The sequence below is a fragment of the Lagopus muta genome, chromosome Z (assembly GCF_023343835.1).
Source record: "Lagopus muta isolate bLagMut1 chromosome Z, bLagMut1 primary, whole genome shotgun sequence".
NCBI lineage: Eukaryota > Metazoa > Chordata > Aves > Galliformes > Phasianidae > Lagopus > Lagopus muta.
In genome coordinates this window covers 35,996,114-36,021,310 of record NC_064472.1, presented here as the reverse complement: position 1 = coordinate 36,021,310, position 25,197 = coordinate 35,996,114, and the positions used below count along the sequence as shown (strand labels likewise).

The 25,197-nt window shown below is 37.5% G+C and overlaps 1 protein-coding gene across 1 annotated transcript in view; it reads right to left on the bottom strand.

Moving 5' to 3' along the window:
* Positions 1 to 4,167: 4,167 nt before the first annotated feature.
* The window catches only part of GDA (guanine deaminase), a 32,252-nt gene continuing 11,222 nt past the window's right edge, over positions 4,168 to 25,197 (bottom strand). The window contains exons 5-14 of the mRNA XM_048932514.1: positions 24,760 to 24,865; positions 22,091 to 22,118; positions 20,660 to 20,767; positions 19,750 to 19,857; positions 16,581 to 16,678; positions 15,812 to 15,879; positions 14,968 to 15,114; positions 13,235 to 13,353; positions 12,151 to 12,178; positions 4,168 to 10,795 (exon numbers count right to left, since the gene is read on the bottom strand). Of these exons, the coding sequence (XP_048788471.1) occupies positions 10,725 to 10,795; positions 12,151 to 12,178; positions 13,235 to 13,353; positions 14,968 to 15,114; positions 15,812 to 15,879; positions 16,581 to 16,678; positions 19,750 to 19,857; positions 20,660 to 20,767; positions 22,091 to 22,118; positions 24,760 to 24,865 (881 nt within the window). The 3' untranslated portion in view covers positions 4,168 to 10,724. The remainder of the gene's footprint in view (positions 10,796 to 12,150; positions 12,179 to 13,234; positions 13,354 to 14,967; positions 15,115 to 15,811; positions 15,880 to 16,580; positions 16,679 to 19,749; positions 19,858 to 20,659; positions 20,768 to 22,090; positions 22,119 to 24,759; positions 24,866 to 25,197) is intronic.

Here is a 25,197-nt window from a genome sequence, read left to right as displayed (position 1 = left end):
GCAAGTAGATTGTATCACTCCATTTCAGTTTTCTGAAGAGAAGCAATCCTTATTATTAGGAGTCAAGATAGTGTCAGGGTTGACCCAGGCCACAACAGTCTCATGGACCACAGGAGGTGACAGCAGGAGAAGTCTGGATATGTGGTTTAGCTGTTTACCCATATCCAAAACATCACAATCAGATAATGGTTTTTACTAATAAGGTTGTTCAAGAGTGGCCTGAGGCAAATGGATTCAGTTAGTATTCCACACCCTGTATTACCCCCCAAGTCAATGGTATTGTGGAATGTACTAATGGGCTCTTGAAATGAGCTCTGAAACCCCATGAACCAGGATGAGCACAGTGGGTATCAGACACAGACAGAAGAGTGACTAGCCACTGGGGAATCCGTGGTTGTCCACAACTCATTGTTTTACTTAAATCCTCCTGTTGATACTCCTGGGAAAATAGAGAGAATAAACACTCAACAAATCAATTCCAGTACCCTGGACAGCCAGTTCTGGTAGAATTACCTACTGCTGGAATGGTCCCTCTAACCCTTAAAAGTCCTGTTAGTTCTTAGTTCTTATGTGTGGGTAGAAAATGATGGCCATGGGGGAAAAAAAAAAATTAATTCATATTCATTGGAATGTATCTCTTTTTAATTTACTGCTGCTATTACCATCATGCATATTATTGTGTTTCCTCAGGTGCTGAACTGTGTGGATTTGTGTTTCTGATGATGAGGATTTTAATTGTAAAAGGTATATTGTCTTTTATTCTTTTTTCCCTTTCTCCTTTTGTTCACTACATCTGGATCACCAGTGTAGAAGACATAGATACCCATGAGAATAAACAATGTACCAAATGTCTGAGCCACAATGTGGTATAAAGTCCTGTGAAAAATTTCCAAAATGGTTTCCATGTGTCAACCACTGAGGCATTGCATAGTGATGAAGAATGAGTGGAAATAATGTGCTTAGTTTGCAGTCAGAACAAGGAAAATGTATTTCCTCAAAAGGATGTATGATGCATCGGAGGATGGAAAGTTCTGATGCTCTCTATGCAAGTTCCACTCTTGCAAGATGATGCCAATGTGACCAACATGATAAGGAACAGACTCTGACCTCCTGACTCAACTGAAGGGAAGGGTTGAAACTACCCTTTCCCCTTCCATACATACACAAATACTGAATCTCACTTACTCCCATCTTGCATGCAAGTACTGAAACATCCCATTTTTTACAATAAATAAGAGCACTACAAATCAATGGTCAGGTGCGCACCTGTTGCTTGAACATCACCAAACCAGAGACTATGCTGGAACCAAAGGTAATGATCTGGATTTTTGTTCCATGTCTATTCAGTCCCTCTTTTCTCTCTCCCTAAAGCTCACTCTCTCTTTTGCTCTGTCTCTTTTCCAGTTATTTTAGAATGTAATGCAAGGCATATTACCATCGTTTGTCACCAAGAATGTATAGATAGACAAATACACATATATGTATATTTATTTATCTGTATTTATATATATGTATAATTATATATATGTATATTTTTATATATGTATATTTATACATGTGTAAATATACTGTAGGTGTGCTAAGTATCATACTGGGATATAAATAAACCGTTAACCAATTGTTCAGTGTTATTTCACCTTAATTGAGCCCAAAGGAATTTGGAAACCTCAGTGACTTTGATCCAATGGGTCATGACAGATATCACATGTCACTGGCCTCCACCTGGACTTAGGAGTTGTTGGCCATAACCCTCTGGCTGTGCCTATCCAACCAACTCCTTATCCATGTAATAGACATTGTTCAAATTCCTTTCTCTCCAATTCAGAGATAAGGATGTTATATGTGACTATGTCAAAAGGCTTGCAGAATTCCAGATTGGTCGGTCACAAGAAGGCTGACACTTTCCCTTGTCCACTGATGCTGCACCTCCATCACAGAAGAACACCACCAAATTAGTCAGGCATGATCTGCCCTTGGTGAAGCCATGATGGTTGTTTCAGATCACCTCCTCATCTTGTATGTGCCTTAACATGTCTTCCATGATTGCCCCAACAGTCCATAGTTTCCTAGATCTTCCTGTCTGGTCTTTTAAAAAATGGGGGTAATGTTTCTCTTTTTCCAGATACATCTTCTCCTTATTTTAAAAGTGATGCAAAGCAAACACAGAAATCTAGATGGCACAAAGACTCCGAATGCTCACTCCTTCTCTGAACTAAAATGCTAATGTAGATGCACCCACTGACTTTCGAAGACAGTTCCACATGTAAACAAATGGATCTGTTTAGAGAGTTCTGTATTAATCTTTTTTGTGAACTACAGGAAAAGTCATGAATAATGTCACAGTACATCACAAGCCTGCTCATGCAAATACCTGTGTGTTTTCTTAATAAGTGATAAATTTGAGGACCTAAGCAACTCATTACATTTTTACATAGCCATTTATCTAAAGGTGTTGTACAGCATAAAGCTGAAGTGTATTTAGCCAAAACTTGAATGCACGAATGTTCACGTATGCTGACCAGAAGAACAGTATCACTAAGTGGAACGTGTAGTAAACAAGCAACAGGAAGTCTAATAGCCAAAACTTGGCAAAGTTCTGTCCTTATAATCCTCCTTTGTCCCAAGTTACTTTCATCTCTTCTCCTCAAAAATAGAAGCTTAGGGAACAGTTTATCCAGCACCATAAATATAGTAAATGTTAATACTGCCCACAGCTAGCTGCAATTGATGTTCTTTAAGAAGTAACAGAGGAGCCTACAGTGGTGGGAGGTTGTGATTTAACTTTGGCCTGAGATTAGAGCATTGTAGCAGTACTTCCAAGTTCTTGGAAGCCAGATAGCTATTTCACAATTGTATCTTGAAAACAAAATAGGGAAGGAAGAGGCATTGCTCAATTCTAATCTGCATTTCATGGCAATTCTGGACATATTTTTAGGCTAATTCCTAATGAACAGTTTTAATCAGAACCAAAGCAAGAATATAGTCACAAGTTGATTAGTTTGGAAGGATGACAGCCAATTATGGGATATTAGCATAGGGAAAGCAACCTTCTTTTTGCACTTTAACTATTCTCTTAGCTCATGAATTATAAACCTATTGAGCTTGGTTATAAATGATTCAGTACCAGATCCCAAACAGGATAGCCATGGGAGCAGACATGAAAATTACACTAGTAATATGTTCATGATTATTCAATGACCATTTCTTTAAACTTGCAAATTCTGTGTTCACAAATACACACTGTGTCTGACACCACAGTCACTAAAGTGAAACAGGTAATTGCGGCCTAAGATTTACGAATATACCCAAAACCTCACATTTTCAAGCAGGTTTACATGTGCTGTGCTCACATCTGAAGTTTACACTGCTTTAAATAGATGGGTCAGCTAAAATCATAACAGAGTATTCTAAGAAAAAACTGCTATTGTCCAAACTGAAATGTTAAGAACCAGAATTCCTATGCTGAAAGCCTAAATGGACTCTTCTATTAAGAACACTAATCTACAAAGCAGTTTCATTTTGCCTTTCCTCTGTAATTTGAATGACTTGTGCTGGTAAGTTGGTTGAAGAAAATAGAGAACGACTTTATTTCTTTTGCACATGATGTTGCATTTTGTTGATAATAACTTGCACATAATTTTCAAAAGTGTAGCATACAATCCCTCAGTGTGTAATTAGTAGTTTTCCTATGGGAATTTTTGTTTTAAGGAAATATGCCCCTGGTATGTTTCAGACACACTATTCTATTGTAGACATTTTTATGCCTTGAAAAGTAGGGAAGTGAGGAAAAATACATGAAAGTAGATGTGACCTTGTGCTTGCTGGTAAGCGCAAGAAGAAAGTATTCCAGTATAGTCTGCTTGTACACAAAATAATAAAAATGTTGCAGAAGCACTTGCTGTGATGTATCAAGCCAGAAAGTGTGGTAATAAAACTACAATAAATGCTCGAAGAGTTCTGAGTCTGAAAAAAGTCCCTTAAAATTATGTCACATATACAAAACGTGTTTACAAACCTCTACAATGGGTGTGTCTGAGTTCCCCAGGAAGCAGGTACATTCTGTGCTTCTCTTACACTTTGCCATGTATTACTGTCTTCATTGTAAATTTTTACCTTGTCACCTTCCCTTTCTGTCCTCCGAAGTCAAACTCAGAAACAGATGAAGGCTGGTGTAAACACAAGGCCACTTTATTTTGTTTCAACAGTACATAAATTCCCATTTAGCACAATCAAAAACAAGCAGAACAAAGGAAATAACGTACACCATTTTTCCAAACACACTGCTCTTTCTTGAAATTATGCGTGAGCACAACAGGTAGGAGGAATTCAACAGCATAACTCCAAATAGGCATTTTTCAGAAAAGAACCAACCAGGACCTACAAACAGGTGACAAGCTGACAAATCAACAACCAGAATCAGAAAACCTTACTCTGCTGACATGCCCATCTCTCCTCTGAGGAAAGAAGGCTCATATTGAAGCAATGGTTGACAGTCCCCGTGCTGCTATCTTCAACAGCTAAGCAGAACATGTAACCACTTTTTAAAACCTCTATCAGCAAAAGCTTTTAATGGACACACAGCCCAGCTCCAAAGCCAGAGATCAGCCAGACACAGAAATGGAAAGTTTAGTTAACAGAAACATTGGTCCCTTCTACGGAAGGCTCAGTTTTGTATTTGAAGGTGCCTAGGGGCTTGTGGCTAAGCAAGGCTTTCAGTGGCTCAAGTGCAGACCAAGGTAAAATATATTTCTGTTTATGTCAGCTGCTCACAGTTTACATTCTGGTCTTGGCTGTGCTTGTTACCAGCTGACTCAGGTCATTAAGCCAAACACTGAGCCCACAAATTGCGTAAGAGCAATAAATAATACTCTTCTTATGGGACAGATCTTTTGAGTTAAGTATTAGGTGGGTGGCTATGGGATTGCTTTTCAAGCCCAACTGCACTCATTCATCCTAGCTATTTTCAAATTAAAATGAAGTCTGTGAGAAATCACAGACCAAATAGAAAGTCTAAGTCTTGAGCAGGAAGAAAGGACAAGCCTAGGCATAACTGTTGCATTCACTTCTGCACAGATCACTGTCACTGCAGAAGTCACAGGGATTGAAACACATCACTCCAGCTTAGGACACTTTCCAAGAAATAAAGTTTCTTATTGAAATTTCCTGGAAAATATCCTCCAAAAAAACTTCTCAGACTTTCAAGGAAAAGTAACTGTTTTATTAACCTTACACAACAGATTGTTGCTGATACCCTTTTGGTCCCCCAAGAATTGTTTTTGTTGCTGTTTTTTATTTTGTAAAGAGAGTCCAGCAGATGTCATTTGCTGGCTTCTCTGTTGAAATAAGCAGGAGTTGTTTTACACATATTAACAGGGTTCAAGACTAAACTTTAGGACAAAGTTCCTAGTACATGTGAGATCACTGTTAGGTAGTGAACTAACACCTCAAGCTGATAGTGCAGTTTAAAATGCATTGCGCTCTCTGTGTGATCTGAACTTCAAAACAATCTGATAATTGAATCAGCTTACTTGCAGGGACTCCAGTCATAACAGAGGCTTGTATTCCTGTGATGTTGAACTCTTGTCATCACTGCACCATGACGGGATGCTGCATGAGGCAGTACAGGTGCTCCCCTTAAGGTCAGACTGCTTTAGTATCTGACCTGCCGAATGCCAGATGTCTTCATGTTTCATAGGAAACATGAAGATAAACATAATATTGTATTAGGTTTCTTCTGGAGTTGTTGCAAGTAGGTTTAGTTTAAATCTTGAAGTAGAGAGGAACAGTGTAACAATTAGCCATGGTAATTTGGGCTCTTAATATTTTAGCATATAAATAACTGGCTCCCTTTGGAAATCTGATCTGTTCCTGGGCCTTGATGACTTTCTGAAGAAATGAACTCTGTGATTTAACAGAACTGTGCCTGAAAAATTTTCTTCTTTCCTTAGCACTTCCCACCTAAAACTTCGTTAACATGTCATTGTGTCTCATTGTGTCTTCTCTGATCTAGCTTCTTTCTATTTTGCATTATTTTGCATTCTGTTGCCTTTTCAAGTTACATTTTTTCCCGGTCACTTCTCAAATTTCTCATGTGCCTTGAGTTTTCCTGAATTCCTTCCACTTGTGCACCATCTCCTTAGAGATAAATTGCTCAGTGCTAAACACAGGACTGCACATAATGCAAGACTACTTATTTATATCAATCCAGTATTATTTTAAAAGCTGCCCAACCTATTATCTGTTACAGATTGTTTATGGAAATGCTGGAAAAAATTTAAAGATTTCTCTGAGAACTACTGCTAATATAATTTCATATTAAAACTGAGATATTCTCTGAAAGGATTTAGATATTTTGTTTTTCAAAGCATGCATACTCTTCTTAAATGTATAATCAGGAAGAGTAATGTCTTTGCTCAGTAGACTTGCAGATATATAGCAAGACTGATTAATTTTTGCTAATCTGCATTGCATAATCATAATTTGAATTAAAAATTATTTCTCTGTGAATATTTTTTTTAAGCATAATATTATTATTCATGTCTGATTTTATAAAACCATTATAGTTGTTTCATTCATGAGTGTATAATCAAAACAGCATCATTTTAACATTTCCTTTTGAAATAAACTGCAATTACAATAATGGAAATGCTCAGTACAAAGAACAAATATACTTTTTTCCCCATAAAGCTTTCTGACTGCATAAAAGCACAGAAGAAATATAAACACTAGGTCTAGCCAACATTTTAAAGTGCACAACTCCACTTGCCACACATGAATAATTCAAATAACACTGCATAATGCACAAGCGATAGTTACTCGCATTTCATTAATAATCGAAACCTTTAGTGACACAATGAGATCAACATATAAGAGTAGTTCAAATACACTCCATTTATAATTAGTTAGTGCTCATCTGAACATAGAACACGTTAAGCATATTGCCCCAGCAAGCAAGCTTTTCACAAATTACCCTTATTTTTTTCTGTCTGAATGGTGTGCTGACATGGAACACAAAGACACATCAAAAATAAAGATCCCATCCACAATCTGTCGAGAGAACTAATGGGGACTGGCATCTGGTACAGCTGTGTGTACATTTTTCCAGAGGCTCTATCTTATGTCAGTAGCACAACGTCAATTTATGCTGACTGAAAATTATCCTGATGTTTTCTTCTACTTAGTCTTGCCCCCATAGTGTGTGGTTGCCTTATTTTTATTTTTCATTTTTATTTATTTAATTTGTTTATTTTTTTTTTTTTTTTGAAAGAAGGAGGAGAAAAGAAGTTGCTTTGATTTGTCTTCTATGCCAGTGAGTATGGAGGGGGAGTAGTGTAAATCATATCTTCCATCAGGGTTTGTTTTTTTTAAGACAGTAGTGATGTTTACACACCACAAATTGAACACTGCTTCTGCTTGCAGTATGGTTTTGGTGTACAACAAGGAAGTTTCTCTTCCTTGGTGTAAACTATGCTGGAGGTGCGGTCACACACACCAAATACAGTCTCTAGCAGAGAGACTGCTGTCTCCATACATGTCTCCATGTATGCAGTGGAGTACAAGGAATCAGACTATATGCACGCATTTGTTCAGAGCTACAAGTCTCAGCAGTAACTGCTGTCACCTACTGATATTCTCCTACTGCACCAAGCATCTCTACAATCTGCACATAGTCAAAGAATCCTGGAGGCTAATAAATACTTTGCAGCAGGATCCTTCCCCAAAATTGCTTCAGAGAAGTCTGACTACTGCATCCTCTGTATCTCCTAAAACCAGACTTCTTCCGTAACCTACCTCCCATGGAACGTTCTGGGTCTATCTCAAAGGAACTTTTTTCTGGCATTACAGAATTTTTACATTCAATTCTATTTAGATGCTACTTTTGAAACTACTTTCCAGTTTGTTTGTTACATGGCTGTATCAATTCTTCCACTGGTCCCTCTAACCAAATTCAGGTTTGTCACCAGCAATGTATGGTGCTGCAGAAAGCCCATGGCACTGCTACTTGTGGGCAGAGCTCCTCCCCAAGCTGCAATTCTGGAACATCAATTCTCTAAGTCTGCGTAGTGTCTGACTACCAGACATCAGATAAGCTACAATCAAGAAGCTGAATTCCTGACTTGTGCTGGAATTTAGCAAGAGCCAAACTCTCACGACATGCCAATATTCAAATCCAAAAGTTATTCCCAGCAGATATTCTAGACAGTCCCTTTGTAATTGGGCCACCAGCAGTTTGGTGAGACAAAGCTTTTTTTCTGTACTCCTAATTTGCAAATAATCATCCCCTCCCTCTCTCCAAATTTTGAAACAAACACTGAATCACATTCTTAACACTACCACAAAATAGCAATAAAGTCAGGCACATCTTAGACTATCACTAAAATAAAAGTGTTGATATAATTCATAACTCTGGAAGCAAACTACTATAGCATGAACATACATAGTACACAAGCCTGCATCATCTTTCTCTGTCCCAGAATACATTCCTCAGGAAAGCCAAAGCTGCAAACAGTGCAACTCCTTAAGAATAGTTTCAGACAGTAACTGAAGGATTAAAACATGTCTCTCACAGATCTTTGGTTTTGGAATGTAAAATTTGGTCAATTAATTAAATTCATGTCAAAATTCATGAGGAAAAATGTTCCCTGAATCAGGAATCCGAGTTAAAGAACTGCAGGCTGTATTTGCAAAGAAGGTGTGCTACTATGTAGGTTATAGGGACATGTAAAAAACAAAACTGTTGTGACATCCTGATGGAATATGAAATCTCAATCCTTAAATCTCTAATCCAAAAGCCTTAGCAGTGATTGAACACAATGGAAACAAAGAGTGTAACTCGTGTAATATATGGCACAGTGTGATGCCGTGTGAAGTTACCTGAGCTAGCTCTAAATGAGCAAGCAGTGCAGCTGCTTTCAGGTGGCATATGCAAGCCAAAATACCATGCTGTGCAGTAGGGCTACTCCATGACAGCAAAAACAAACAACCAAACAACAACAACAACAACAACAACCAACAAATAACACAAAACACTGAAAAAGATTCCAGGTACTTTAAGTGCCTTATCCAGGTTATGGTTCCACTGTACTGTCTCACGTAGTCATAACCTGAACAGTGCGTAAGCTCCGGCAAAGCTTTAAGTCAGAGCAAGTTGTTAAAGATATCAGACCAAACGTTCCCTTAAACAGACAGAAATTTAGATGTTCATGCGGTTACCTCTCTCGTTTTAAGAGCACAGCGAAGGGCTGTGCCTTTATATCTTTAGAAGATAAATGTGTGAAATAAAGCTCAGCAAAATCAAAGGTGTTTGAAGCAGGCCATACTCAACAAGTATGTATAGCAGGTAGTGCAATACTGCATCCACTAAAATTAAAGCTTTTATCCTTTGCACTGCAGAACAAACAAAACAAAATAAAATAATAACAATAATAATAATAATAAAAACAATTGTAATAAAGAAACAAGAAGTATCCCCATTCTCAAACTAATCTTGCAATAAAAAAGGCTGTAATAACAAGTAGGAAAATAGACTTTTTAAGAACACAGACTACCAAAATTAAAAGGGTACATTTTTTTACCTAGCATTGTACAGGGCTGTAGTTACTGTTCCAGTGTTGAAAGAAAAAGAGCACATTCAAGCTGAACAGCTTTTTTCAGTAAGGAATTACACCTCAAGTGAAAGGCGGTAACAGCCAGAGACAGCTTGTTTCTGGCGGGTTTTGTTTTAAACCTGCCCACTTCTGCTACAGAAAGGAGAAGAGAAATTGTTATCACCCACAGTCTCAACAGTCAGGAAGAAATGAATTTGGTAAGGTTCTACAAGAGGCTGAACCAGAGGAAGCACCCCCTCCAGTCCTGAAGAACCTATTCATTTTCTGCCACAGAGAAGCCCACTCAGGCATCTCTGTACCTGTTTTTGGGTTATTACATGTTTCATTCAGTGGTTGCTTACCTGAAGCAGATTCAGTCAAGTGGATAGAGAAGTGGTGGAAGATTGGGCTGACTGCTTCCAGATGCCAGAGCAACATTTAGGAAATGCTACTCCAGCTTACAGCATCACAGAACTGTGCAGTCTTTCTGCACTCGCAACTCTTCGACCAGTTGTGTATTTTTCACTTGCTTCTTCCACCAGTTCTATTATGTCTGACTACTAATGACAAATCTGAGTTTAATGATAATTAGAACTCTCCATTATGTATAGACAGATACTTGTTATGTTTTAAAATAAATGAGTATTTTAAAATTAACCACATAAACAAAAATGAAAAACATCATTAAATGCCCCCAAATGCCACTATTTTTTCCATACTTAGCAATAATATAAAGGAAATTACATCCTTCTGTGACATTCATTATTTGCAAAAATGATTTACTGGCCATTTTTTTTTCAACTGAAATAACATACAACAGTGAGAGCTTCCTTGCTCTTCTTAACACTTTCTATGGTATTACTGAAAGAAACACCAATTGTTTATTTAAGAAACTTACCAAATTCTTAGTCAACGCACATGTTATTTTTGCAAGTAAATTTAGAAGTTTGTTTCCTCTTAGAACTGTGACAATGTTTGTCACGTAATTCCTGAAAGGTCTAACAGAATTTTTCAAATTTGCAAGATTTAAAACAGAAATGAGGTGTCATTCCAAATGATCAGGCACTGTTTTAAACAAATATTTTCGAAATCAGATACCAAGTAATCAGCAGAACATTTTGCAGAAGGGAAATGGATTTAGACTGAACTTGAAAAAGGAACCACTTGCTTCCCAGCCACGTACACTTCAGAAATATTCCGGTCATCACCTGAAATAACAGTCAGAAGAGAGATTTGCACATAAATCTCTGCACTGATTTAATTAATTAAAATGCTGCAGTCCCTAGGTTCAGCTTTGGAATATATAATTTTCAGTTACCTAAATTCATTTCTTAAAACTGAGAAACTGTATTTCCCTAACGATATTTCACCGTAAACACCATAAAGATCAATGGACTGCCATTGTTTCTTTTAAAACATAAACATAGCATCCAGCTGCTGCAGTTTTGTCGTGTATTTTGTACGTGTTTATGTTTTGCCAGAGGATAGGGTCAGCACAAAGGTCACAGACAAGTTAAAGAAACGCCTTTATCTTTTCTTAAGTTTAAAGCAATGAGATAATAAGTGAAATGATACAGCAAGAAAAACAAACGCACCTAACCACTGCTACATGAGGATAGCGACAGTGATTAAGACACATCACCAATTGCCTTAATACTTTACCATCATCCAGATCTGCAGGTGCTGGGGAGCCCCGGTTGCAGCAAGGATTTGGAGAGCCTTTCCCAGCAACTGGGAGCACCTATGCAGTGCATCCATGCATAGGTGAGGTCTCCAACTTCGCTACAAGAGGGTCCAGCTTTTAGATAGTTGAATAACCAAGTTCAATGAGGATTAGGTGGAAACATCTGGTTTCATTCTCCCTCTGGATTCCACCTCAAACCTGGCCAGAGCTCAAAGATGAACCAAAGAAGTCTGTGTACAATTAGGCCTTGTCACTCTGCTTCTAAACAAGGAAAGTTAACACATCCTCACAATGCTTTATCTAAGCTACATCACTTGCAGGGAGATGTTTTGTTCAAGATACATACTTTGCTAATGATCATAAATGTCTTGCTAATGATCAGACAAGGATGGCATAAAATGCTGTGTTATGAGATTCATCCAGAGGTAACCTTTGATTCAAGGTCTAAGGTTCAGGCCTTTCTACTGCAATTTAGTAGACACAAAACCTGCAAATGCACATCCATACAGAGACAGTTGTTGCAGATTATCTCAACTAACACAGATATCAGGTGGCAGTACCAGTCACCTACTACAAGAGCAAGTGGCTTGCATAAGTTATTTGTTCTGAACTGGTGATTGGCAGTGCATAAAGAAAACCAAGGCTACTTTACTGCGAGTCACAATTTAATTCATGCCACAGATGAAGATAACTGTGGCTACAAGTCTGGCAGCTAAGCTTGTGTATCTGCCCATGCCAAATTGCATACTTTGCTATGTCAGAAAGAATAAAAATGATACCATTTCATTTTTTACTAAGCTGTTATAAATGAATGTAAAGCAACCTCTGTGTCAGAAGATCAGAGACACACGCAATAACACAGGAGTATTTTGAACATACCTAGGTAGAGGAACTTCTGGAGATAGTCCTGTGAGGAACAGGAGAAAAACATTCAGCAAACCATATTTACAGTCCCAAATCAAAATTATTTGAAACTGGAAACAGCTGATAACAATAGTTTTCCTAAATATGCTGATGAAATTACAACTTAGTCTACATGTTTTCTCATAAATAATTTTCATTAAAGAAGCTGTATTTGTTAGGAAGAAAATATTGCAGAATTCTGACAATATAGACAAAAATATAAATAAAACAATATTTTAGAGCTCTCCAATGCATTTATTTATTGAAAAATAAGGCAAAATTCTAAGCATTTTTATAGTCCTAGGAACTGATAACATAGCTAAAAAGGTTTAGGCTGACATTAAAAAACACTCATTCTAGACCTATTTGAATTAGGAACAAGATTTCAAATTACAGAATTTAATCTGAATTCTTGTAGCTGAAACAAAGTTAAAAAAAAGTTACCTCATCCATTTATGCACACATTTCTAAGTTAACAGGGACAGTGATAGCCTTCTGGCCTCATCAGTAAATGCAAGTTTCTGCTGTTCACTGAATTTTTTTAATCATAAAAAAATTTGTTTGAGAAAGTGTCCCCATTGCATAAAACAAAAGGTTCTCATGTTGCACAAAAGCTGTGCTTTGAACTCAGATTAGCTATCTTTAGCTCTTCCTTAAGTATACAGTCCTAGTGAAGCCATGGTAATTCAGCCTTTATCTGGGAACAGACTGCCTTTCTTGAGTGTGAATTAAAAACGTTAACTAAGTTGCTTTTTCTTGATGGCAGTGCTTTGGCACTGCAAATAGTGAGCTCTCATGATCAGCCAGCTCTAATAGTCTGTGCATCAACATGCTACATGCATTTCCTCTCCCACTGACACACCTATGCCTCCCACTGAGGACAGTAACCTTCTAAAAACACCTCTGCACCTCTTGGGCTGAGCTACAGACAGCAGCAGGGCAGTTCGCACAATTCTTGTTACTGGAACAGCCACAAAGAGACTTTCATACTGGCTGTATCACAGACCTTTGTCATATTATTTCCGGTTATTTTCTGGATCATTAATCTTGATCAGATTACCTCGAAAGTATCAGCAGAGAACAAGTCGAAAGGGCTGTCTGAGGCCTTAGTGTTGATCAGCAGTGCATCAAATTCTTTGCCAACCTCAAAGTTCCCAATCACATCATCCAGTCCTAGAGCTGAGAGGGAAAGCACGCTTATACACAGATCCTCAGTGCAAGTCTCTTTCTGTCACATGAAAGCATCTGAGAACTTATCTCAGGTGTTTGTGAGTAAACAAAGAGTATAAGAATTTAGATGAATGCATGGAAAAACATGGAAGTAAGTAAATAAGCAGGTCAGCAATGCTTTTAAGCAACTTTTCCTTAAAATTGCATGTATTTTGGTGAACCTGTGAAAAGTATCTGTAAAAGAAATCTGGGAAACAACTGAAACCTTTCTTTTAATTTTTGTTTTTTTTGAATATTCTCCTCTGATTTTGTGTCATTGCAGATCCTACATATAGACCACTAGCTGTTAAAAGCAGAATAATAATTACTAACAATGCAAAAATATCAAAGTTCTAAAAGAGGCAGTGAGAGGAAGTAAGAGAAATAATGATACATAATAACATTCACTTGCTAAAGAAGCCTAAGATCTAATTGTTTATGTTTACAAAACAGCTTAAGTATCTTTAGCAGGTTGTACAGACATATAGTTACAACAGTAGATAAAAACAAGTTGTGTTGAGAGGATGACTATGGGTAATTAGTAACCAAGTATGGTGAGAGAAATGTCACATCCAGATATGCTGGTCCCGTGCCCAGCTGTCAGGCTTGTCTTATAGTCTGTTATCCAGCTTTGTTAATACAAGCATCACTGCAGCCTCTGCTTCTTGGTTGCACAAGCACTGAAAATCTACAGTTTCACCAAGAGTGAAAGGGGGTACAGAGTACCCAAATATAGACATTTGAGGCTTCTTGGAAATAATTCAGGATAGCCTGAAGATGTTAAATCATCTGCATATTCAATCCACTTTTCCAATATTCAGAAGTTAAACCAAGTTATCAAAAAAGGGTAATATCTGCACAGAATTTGTCCGCTTGTTTTCAGCTAGCTCCTGTCTGACAGAGGAAATTCAGTTATAAGTAGTGCATGCAAGAGCTTCACAATATATCAAAAATGTTTAAACTCCTCAAAATGGTGAAATATTCTGTAGTTTCTACTGTAGTGATGTATTCTCTTTATGTTTGTGTGCGGAATGCAATTTTTCAAATAAACACAAGAGGGTGACAAGCATTTAGACTTTCAGTAATAAAGAAAAAAAATCTCATTTAAATTTCCCCAAATTGTACTTATCCATGCTACTGGAAGCTTGTATGAATAATTTATATTCTACCCTTGCAAGTGACAGAATAGTTCAAAACCAATAAATAAAACAATTTTTCTTGTAATCTGAAGAACCCAGACAAAAAAAAATATGAGAGTAAATAGGAGGGGAAGCCATCTGTCACTCTTTCTAATTGGCATGACAAAGTTACCAATGATTAAGGGCTAAGGATCTTTCAAAGAAAATATACTGCCCTTGAAAATCATTAAGATGCTTTTATTAAACTGTCGGTATTAACAGAAACACATTATGTCACGATGGTGGTATTGTTATGAGATGGAAGAATATCTCAAAGCAAATATAGTTTTGAACTTCACTCTGGAATTAGAGAATCTGTGAGTTTCAGCCATCTTTTATACACAGAGACATCATATCGAAAACAGGGGTGGTTTTCTGTACATATTATCAAGAAATTTCTTCTTACCTTGGCTTCCTCCTAGAGTTGCTAGTCGAAAAGCTTCTTTAAGAGTTAGTCCTGCTTCACTCACTTTATTAATTTTAAGGGTGTTAGATGCTATCACTGTTTTTCTGATAGCATCAAGCATAGAAGCTGAATATCCACCAGCAACATCTAGAAAGGATCAGAAATTTAGAAACAAGCTATGGGAATAACTTTGGTAAATTATTATGAGTTTTACTTAAGTGCTACGAAGTGTAGGAGGTGTTAAATGAAAAAAGTGTAATGCTATGCACTGTCTTTAATTGTGTGATTCCTAATACGTGCTCTTACATACAAGGTCAAATAAATAAAGCACAATGCAGAACAGAAACCAAAATCAGAAAAGCTGCTACTCAGGCATTGCTCACTCTTGTGAAAGGAACAAAACTTGTCTCTTATTTCTTTTTTTTAACCACTTCCAGATAGTGATAAAAAAGTAGGTCCACAAGTTGGAGGCATGCTGGCTTTCAATATAAGTATGAGGGTATGTTTTTATGTTTTTGTATGTTTTAGCAGGACAAGGGGAAATGGTTTTAAGTTGAGGGAGAGAAGTTTAGTTTGGATGTCAGGGGGAAGTCCTTTACTATGGAAGTGGTGAGGTTGTGGATGCCCCATCCCTGAAGGTGTTCAAGGGCCAGTTGAATGGGGTCCTGGGCAGCCCAGCCTAGCATTAAATGGGGAGGTTGGTGGCCTTGCATATGGCAGGGCAGTTGGAGATTCAGAATCCTTGATGTCCCTTCTAACTCGGGCCATTCTGTGATTCTGTGATTCTGTTTTTTGTGTTTTAAATGATTTCTACAAGAGATCCTTCTTAAAGCAAACTACCAACCTGTGCCAAGGCCAACCTTCACATTGTGCTTCAAAACATTTTTTACATTTAGGATGCCACTGTGCAACCTAGATTGGAACAAGAAATGTTTTCTGTGAGAAACATACATTATAAAGTTGGTTTCTGCAATTTAGTAAGGGGTAAGATTTAGGGCAATTTCATGAAAAGGCTTCTCAGAGCACACGTGACAGATCAAGTTTTCTAGATGGGGATAGAGCATTTACACTCATAAATCTGGATGACAGATTTTAACCACTAAAAGTAAAAGCAAATTTTCCTAACAGAATGTTTTAGTTTCCAAATAAAATAGTTTTAGTGTTATCTGCTGAAAATGAGCTCACAGCACATCTGTGTGGAAAGTCCAAATATGGAGTAAAATATACCCCAAGAAGATGGGAGGTCTTTTCACAAGTGCCAGTAAGTCATGGCAAACAAGATAATACTGATTATATTAAAAGCAAAATGACATTTTAACAATTAGTACAGTTCCCCTGTCATATACTATTCAGTATCTCATTTCTGTTAAAATAACTAAGACTATGCAGCACCTTCCCATTTTGCAAAAATATGTAAATATTTTTGGAGAGAGGGGAGCTGGCCTGAATCTGCCATTAATAAAAAGTTTTAAACAAGAAATATTCATATGTATGTGATTACACTCAAAGATCACAAGTCAGTCCAGAGTAAACTTCTTACTGTTGGATTGAGGATACTATGTGAAAATCAGCTCTATTTAAATGTAAACCATTATCTTCTTTTATTAACTTACGAAAAGTTAGAACTGGGGCAATGTGCAACTGCAGCTCCACGAAGATTAAAAAGACCCAGCTCTTCTTCAGAAAGATGACAGGCATGAGCCATCACTGTCTAAAGAGAAAGAGAATCACCAATTTTATTCAAAGAAGCATTTACTTCAGTGCCCACAAGTTTTTGCTGCACTGCTTTCAGTAGCCCATAGGCCATCTGTTACCAGCAAGGGAAATAAATGCACATTTTGTATGAAGCTCTTGAAATCAAGAGGGGAGCAATTTTCACTAGTAGGCATGACATATTGCTTCCTCAGGTTTTATTCATTTACTTACACAAAAAAAATAAGATGCTAGGTGTTTTGTGGTAGCTGTGATTGTCACACAGTAGCTGCATAAAACAAAAACAAGAACACCATACTCAGCATAACGCTGTTGCAACTTTATTATTTGTATTCATAGCTACCAGAGAGATGAAGTATTGGGATCAGAATTGCAATGATAGAAGTGGAAGACTGTGTATGCTGAACTCCTAATGTGTGTCCCATTGTCTGTAAAGTTTTGAAGAAGTAGACTACATCTGAAATATTCTTTTAATCAAACTAACTCATTTGCTACGTGTCTATGTTAGTTTTCTTGCCCTACATTTCTGATTTTAGAAATAAGTATATTTTGTATACGTTGAACAGAGAAATATGAGACAGTATCATTTAACAGGACATAAAACAATGACTAGATCAGCCTACCTCAGATTACCTCAAATGCCAAAAACCCACTCAAAGAAAAGAATAAAATATGGCAAGAGGTGTTGGGCCTTCCAATCTAATGATACAAATGACAAGTGCACTGGGGCTATTTTCACTGAGCATCTCCTAATGGCACTGTATCTTTTCCTTCCTTACTCATTAAGCTCAAATGAAACTCAGATAGCAGGGTGAATAGTCACATCTTAAGTTAAGGACAGAGATTTGGTAGCTATGTCAAAATGCTGTCATTTTATTTTAATTGAGGTAATTTATATATATATATATATATTTAATTTTTTATATATATATATAATTAATTTTTAATATATAAATTAATATAAATATAAATATAAATATAAATTTAATATATAAATTAATTTTTAATATATAAATATATAATTTATATATATATATTAATTTATATATATATATTTAATTGAGGTAATTTTTATATATATATATATATACTTTTATATATATATATATATATATATATATATATATATATATATATATATATATATATATATATATATATATATAGTCTAGAGAAAAGGAAGGTGAGAGAGACCTCATCATCCTCTGTAACTATCTGAAAGGAGGCTGCAGTGAAGATACTGGTCTCTTTCCCCTGATAACAAATGACAGGATGCAAGGAAACAGCCACACATTGCACCAGGGGAGGTTTTGATTCAACACTGATAAGAATTTCTTCACAGAGGGCATGGTCAAGCACTAGAACAAGCTGTCCAGGGAAGTTGTGAAGGCCCCCTCCCTAGAGTATTTAAGAGACATGTGGACATGACACTAACGCTTTAGTGATGGGAATTGGTAGATCAGGTTGATGGCTGAACTTAATGACCCAGAAGGTCTTTTTTAACCTAAATGATGCTACGATTACACAAAATATTTGAGCCACAGCCCTGAAAAAGATAATTTAAAAAATAATAATAATTTGCTATCTTAGTACTGATGTCTGGGGAGAAGTGAGTGCTGTTTTTTATGCTTATATTTAATAGGATGCTTCCTCAAAGAACAAGGAGCCTAGCATCAAAAGGCACTGGCAACCCCAAATTTCAGTATCCACTGTCAGTGCTGTAGATATAAACATTTGACAGAATTGAGTCTTGTTTTTTTCTGGCACAAGTATTGGCTCTACTACACTGAAAAAACAAACAAACAAAAAAAAATCGTGGACAGTGCATTGCAACAGAACAAAATTAATACTGGTTTAGTATTTAAGTAGCTTGTATTGATTTCTCAGGTAAAAAAGACAGTAAATACCTAATTTACTTGTGGAAATTTTCAAAGACAGTAAAGGGAAGTTCAATAATTAATCCCTATCAAGTTTCCAGCTTTCCTTTGAGCCTTTGAAAATTTTAAATTTTAAATATGAGGAAAACAGAGTACTGCCAAAGAACTACCAGTCCTGTATTATCAATACTTCCTAGTCTCCTTCCAATCCTACTGCTGTCAGTCCTCTTAAGATCCTTGAAAACAGGCTCAGGGAGCATAGAATCATAGAATCACAAGGTTGGAAAGCATCTGCAAGATCATCTAATCCAACCGTCCTCCCATCACCATTGCTACCACAAGCACTAAACCATATCATGCAGCACGTCATCCAGACGCCTCTTGAACACTGCCAGGGACGGCGACTCCACCACCTCCTTGCGCAGCCATTCCAGTGCCTGACCACTCTCTGAGAGAAATAGTTCTTCCTTATGTCTAATCTAAATCTCCTCTGGTACAAATTGTGGTCATTTCCTCAGGTCCTGTTTGTTGCCTGAGAGAAAAGGCCAAACCCCTCCTCACCACAGCCTCCCTTCAGGAAGTTGTACAGTGCAATGAGGTCTCCCCTGAGCCTCCTCTTCTCCAGACTGAACAATCCCAGCTCCCTCAGCCGCTCCTCATAAGATTTGTGCTCCACATCCCTCACCAGTTTTGCTGCCCTTCTCTGGACACGTTCCAGGGCCTCAGTGTCTTTCTTGTAGTGAGGGGCCCAAAACTGAACACAATACTCGAGGTGCGGCCTCACCAGAGTTGACTACAGAGGGATGATCACCTCCCTGCTCCTGCTGGCCACACTATTTCTAATGCAGGCCAGGATGCCGTTGGCCCTCTTGGCCACCTGGGCACAATCGGTCATGTTCAGCTGAGCATCAACCAACACCCCCAGGTCCCTTTCCTCTTCACAGTCATGAAATTCGCATAAGTAAACATTGATGCTTCTCTCCCCTCATTTAAGACAAAGTGTGTGTTTGCCTAAATTTTCAGTACCTTCATTAACACTTGTGCAACCCTGAAAACAGAAACAGTTTACTTTCTCCCAGATGCCACTGATCTTGACAGAACAATACAAACTTTCCAGTAACCACAATTAACCTGCATATACATTTTACGTGGATTAGTCTAATCTAGGTTCTGGAAGCTTATATGCAGCTACCTTGCTGGTAAGCAGCTTGTTTTTATCATATAAATCAGTGTAATTCTGATAGGCAGGAAACATGTTCTCCACAACTTTGAGTTCTTCTTCAGTCTCGCTTATGTGACTCTGCAATAAGAAAATAAATAACAGTGAGTTCTTTAAATAGCATTAAGCCTGACATTTCAGATTTCTGAGAAACCTGCTGCTGCTAAGCGCATTATAGATAGAAAATAATCTTTGTAAAGCCTATTGTTAGATATAGCTCTTAGGTTTCTATTTTCATTGAAGAGATCCAAGTTCCATTTGTTCCTTTAAAACCCATCTGAGAACATATAGCTGGATAATCCATCCTGGTAGAGTGGTAACATAGCAAACCATCAGGTGTTTGGCAGATGTTAAAGTAGTAAATAAAATGATAGTTAAGACCATGAAGTAAAAGAAGAATAGCAGTGTACCACAGACTGGATCTTGGGATCAGGCTAACACAGGATATCCTGGAACATTAACAACTTAAGGTAAAAAAGATGAGTTATTGAGACAGAAAGATCAGCAATTCTCTTCTGTACATCTGCCCTGTGCAGAAACAGCAGATGGCAGAGAAGCAGACATTGCAACCGTGGGCAAGAGTCAGCGACCTTTACCAACACAAGGGTTGCTCTAATTCACAATACTTCGTGTCAGTCTGCCAGTTAATACACTGTGAGGGATGGATGAACTGTGCATCCTTCAAGCTATGAGCATTCTAACTTGTTGTGAAGGTCGTAGTGCTCTTGTACAGTACTATGACAATTTTAATTTTAGAAGCATGTAGAAGATGGACTTCAAGTTAAGGATGTAATTCAATTGTCTTGTGGAAACATTTAAAACTGACTGGTCTTCATGGTTTCTACCCACAATGTTTATACTGTAAGCAGAGTTCACGACTTACCTGCACATGGAGATCATGAGTTTGTGCTAAATCACCAAGTGCACACAGCAAATCTTCTGTGCAGGAAGGGCCAAAGCGGGGGGTTACTATGGGCAGTACCCTTGGATACTGAAAATATTAAAAAGACATGACTGTGATCCTACATACATATCAGCAACCGTAATTAAGACAATTCTGCTGCTCATTCCTTACTTTATCCCTGCCAATATGAATAAAATTATAGTCATTTTCTTATTTTTATCTGAAACTTCAGCACAGGAAGAGAATCAAGGTTTCTCTGAAAACAGTTTTAATGAACTGAAGTTCTTTTCATTAGAATTCTCTCCTCATGTGATTTTACCAGGCTTCAGCAGAAACACTGGATGTTTTTTCATATTTGCTCACAGTCTACAATCCTGTATTCGTTATGAGAAATGAGCCAGATGAATAACCAGACCTGTTTTTGAGTCCTTCATTTGTGAGCACCAAAGAGGTAGTAAAGCAAAACTGCAGTTATGTAAAGCCAAAGCCTTTTATTGCCTAGTCCTCTCCTCTCACCTTGCAGTGGACCAAACTGCCCCTAAAGTCCCTGTGCTGAACAGATAGGATGATTAGTAGCGTAGGAAATAGTGGGTACCTGGACTACTTTGCTCTCCTGGATTAAAATTTTAATGAAGAGTTAGACAGTGGTTTTATAATTCTGTCTTCAGAAACTGTCAGTACCTCCCCTTCTTGTGCACGTGGAACCAGCAGAGGAAAGCATGTAGTAACTTGACTTGCAGTTTCTTATTACATCTCTCAGACACAAGAAGCTCAAGGCATCTGAACATCAGTCTACTCATCAATACAAATGATCTAGGCATTAAGCCTGATACATCTATCCTCAAACGTGCAAATATAAATGGCAACAAATTAAACCATCAAAAACAACAGACTGATAAAAAAAGTAGTATTCCTGCTTGTAATACTGAAGTATCAGCCTGCGTCTATCTCCTATGCACACGCTGGAAGACATGTGGTGACACAAAATACTAATTTGATAATGGATTAGTAACTGTGCTGAAAAGACATTGCTTTCTGCTACTGAAAACTTCTATTACTCATCTAGTTATCTGACAGAGACTCGGGAACTGACTTTCACCCTTCTTTAACAGAAAACTGTTTTCTGCCAGACGCTTAACACTTCAAAGTGAATAAAGAACATTCACAGAACATTACTTTTTTGTGCTCTGACCATACAAACCTGAATCTGTGCTTGCTGTAAGTCAATTTCACAGCATCGCAACTAGCAGAACATTTTGCAGAGCGATGACTTCTCTGCTACTCAGAAATGTCTGCATATTTATTGATTTGTCATGAAGTCAGCAGAATTCATCAACGGATTAACTATTTCCTGTTCTCACACAACATTTTCTGAATACAGAAATGAAAAGGAAGGGTAACTATACTTACTTGCCTTTCCAGTAGTTCTCTAACAAACCTGAAAAAGGATTGGAAAAAAAAAAAAACTGTTATAAATATCACCTGTAATCTGTATTATAATTTATAAAAAATACAGGAAATATTTACTTAAATGTTCTTTTGAACACTTCAGACACAGATTAACATTTGGACCAGAATCTCAGATGACAAAAAAAGGTGCAGCACAACCAAGTCAGGACAGTCACAAGACAGTATTCTAGTTGGGAATTTGATCCTGAATATGCAAAATCTTCTTCATTCACAATAATATTAGACAAGTGGTAATTACTTTGAGTTCTCACTGGAAACAAAATACATTGCAATACATGCATTGTAAACATATCTATACAGTGCTGCTGCAAATTTGAAGAAAAAGAAATCTTATCTATCCACAAATTTCAATCCTAGAATTAAATACGGTCTGATTTCAAATACCCTTTTTAACAGATGCTGACATATTTCATATGTTGCTTACAGTAATTATAAATATACTCATTCACTTACAGGACCCTTGATTTTCTGGAAATGTTTGTACATCAAAGAAAATACACTGTAGATTTACTTCATTACATAAAAGAAGCCACTTCAGGGACATCTACAGAAAGCTACAAACTGCCAGTAAGGATAGTTAAGGCTTTTCATGGAGCAATATGGGGCAAATGAAATCTTCCCTGGTTTTGAAGAGAAAAAAATCCCCAAAGTGGACAGGGCCTCTGTGAATTTTTACATCACAGATTTTAGTCCAAAAACCCCATCAATTTAGTCACAACAAACGTTGGATCACATTTCTCTTCAGATAGAAAAGAAAATGATGAAAGAGGCTAGATTCACAACACTGATACTGATGTCATATCACCAGATGGAAGTGAGAGACCTATGCTCAATTTCTCTAATGAGCAAAGGAGCTTTCACACCATTGCCAGACTTCACTACATGAATGGATGCTTGTCTTTCTTCTTATTGATTCACCTGATATGTCACCTAAATATTCCTGTACCAGAAACTGCAACATCATCCATCACCTCAGGATGGTTATTTTCATTCTTCTTCACATCCATTAAATGTCAGCAGCATTATTTTGAAAATGAAAATCCCAGCCATAAGTAATTTATACTTTGTTCGTATACACACTTTTCTACAAAGAAATAAGCTCATACATAATAAGCATGCATCTACTGTAAAACGGGTATGGACAGGAGTCCTCCTCTTCAAAATAGACATGCAGTGCCACTTTCTTTCATCAACTTTTTTATTCAAACTCTTCAAAGCAGAAGGGCAGAGTGAAATGAAACACTTGCAGTTGCACATTGCCTCCATGCATACAACACAAATATTTCCAGAGGTTAACTGCAAAGAACTGAAAGTTTTCTGACAGTGTGATAGATCACATTTCTCCCTCTTCAGGAAAGAGCTTTCTCCTCCTTCTAAACTTGCACTGGTTAGGTTCAGGCCTGATTAGGTGAGTACTGACATATGCCAACAGGCAGACTTCTTCTCCAGAGTACCTCTGTGGAGTACCTGTGCCACACTCCCATCCAGCGCTGAAGGACGTGAGTTATTAACAAAACCACACAAGAATGGAGCGGAGACATGAGACATGTACTTAAAGGAGAGCTGTACTGCTCATTCTGAAGCTTTAAAAATGGCACAAATTGTTCTGCCACTCTTTGGCCCATTCATCAATACTCACAGTATTTAAAAAAAAAAAAAAAAAAAAAAGAGGGATTTAGGTAAACAAAAGCAAACATGACTAATATTATAAATTTTAAAATGTCTTCAAATATAAACACCATTAGAAACCTATTACTGTTTCTAACTTTTAATAACACTGTTCTAACATGATTTGCAAAAACAAGCTAGCAATTTTACTGAAGCGCTGTAAGAGATTTAAAATAATGTTTGGTATTTTCTCATACAGCATGGTATTTGAAACATTTACAAGGGTGCATAAACAGTAGCATGAGCAAAATCATATTTCAGTGTTATAAATCTAGGTCCAGCAAAGACATTTAAACATTTTCACAGGGTGGACACAAAACACAGGGGAAACCTGAGTCAGCAGGCACCCATGCTTCAGTCCTCTGACTCCCCTCGGATTCCCCTCTGAGCTACAGTAAATCCACCATGCACACTGTTTTGACTTGATTCTCCTGCATTCACTCAGCTGCAAGTTAGGGTGGTTTCAATGGTGTCACACTATAAGAAAAGAGGAATGCAGAATATCTAAAATTTGGTATACGAAAGCTGATTCCTACCACTTTAGCAATCAAACTTCATTCTAAATGAAAGAAGTAGATATATTAGAAGTTAATGGGGGCAAAGGAACCAATTCCTTAACCCAGCACTCCTGTCAGGTCACATAACTTCTCTCCACAGAGCTGTGAAAAGGATGCAGAAGGCAAGCCACAGTATAAATATGTCCTTTCCAAACCATGCTGCTGCAGCTTCTCCCTTTGGAAGAGCCACAGAGAAACTGAATGCGCGGTGCAGCAGCTGGGTAAGTATTGAATCACCAGAACTGTAGAAAACAATACTGCAGGAAGATCAGTTCCTAGTAACAGTTCCTACATCTGTAAATCCCTGATCAGCTCCATGCTCACTTCTCAGATGTATAAAAAGTCTTATTTCTAAAGGCTGTGCCATCCATTTAATCATCTTACCTTTCCATCTCTTGGACAGAATCAGCTGTAGTCTCTTTGTAATGTGGTACAGCGTCATTTATATCCATACAGACCTTGCCAACAAATGCTCTTTGCCCAAACTTATCTGTTGAGATGCATAAGAAAATAAAATTCAAAACTACTGCTTCTCTACAGAAACTGCTACCAAAGTCCACATTGAAATCAAAACAGTAAATTCTACTCCTGAGAGCTTCATTTCACAGAATCACAGAACTGTAGGGGTTGGAAGGGACCTCTAGAGATCATCGAGTCCAACCCCCCTGCCAAAGCAGGTTCCCTACAGCGGGTCGCACAGGTAGGCATCCAGGCAGGTCTTGAACATCTCCAGAGAAGGAGACTCCACAACCTCCCTGGGCAGCCTGTTCCAGTGCTCCGTCACCTCACTGTAAAGAAGTTCTTGCGCACATTTGTGTGGAA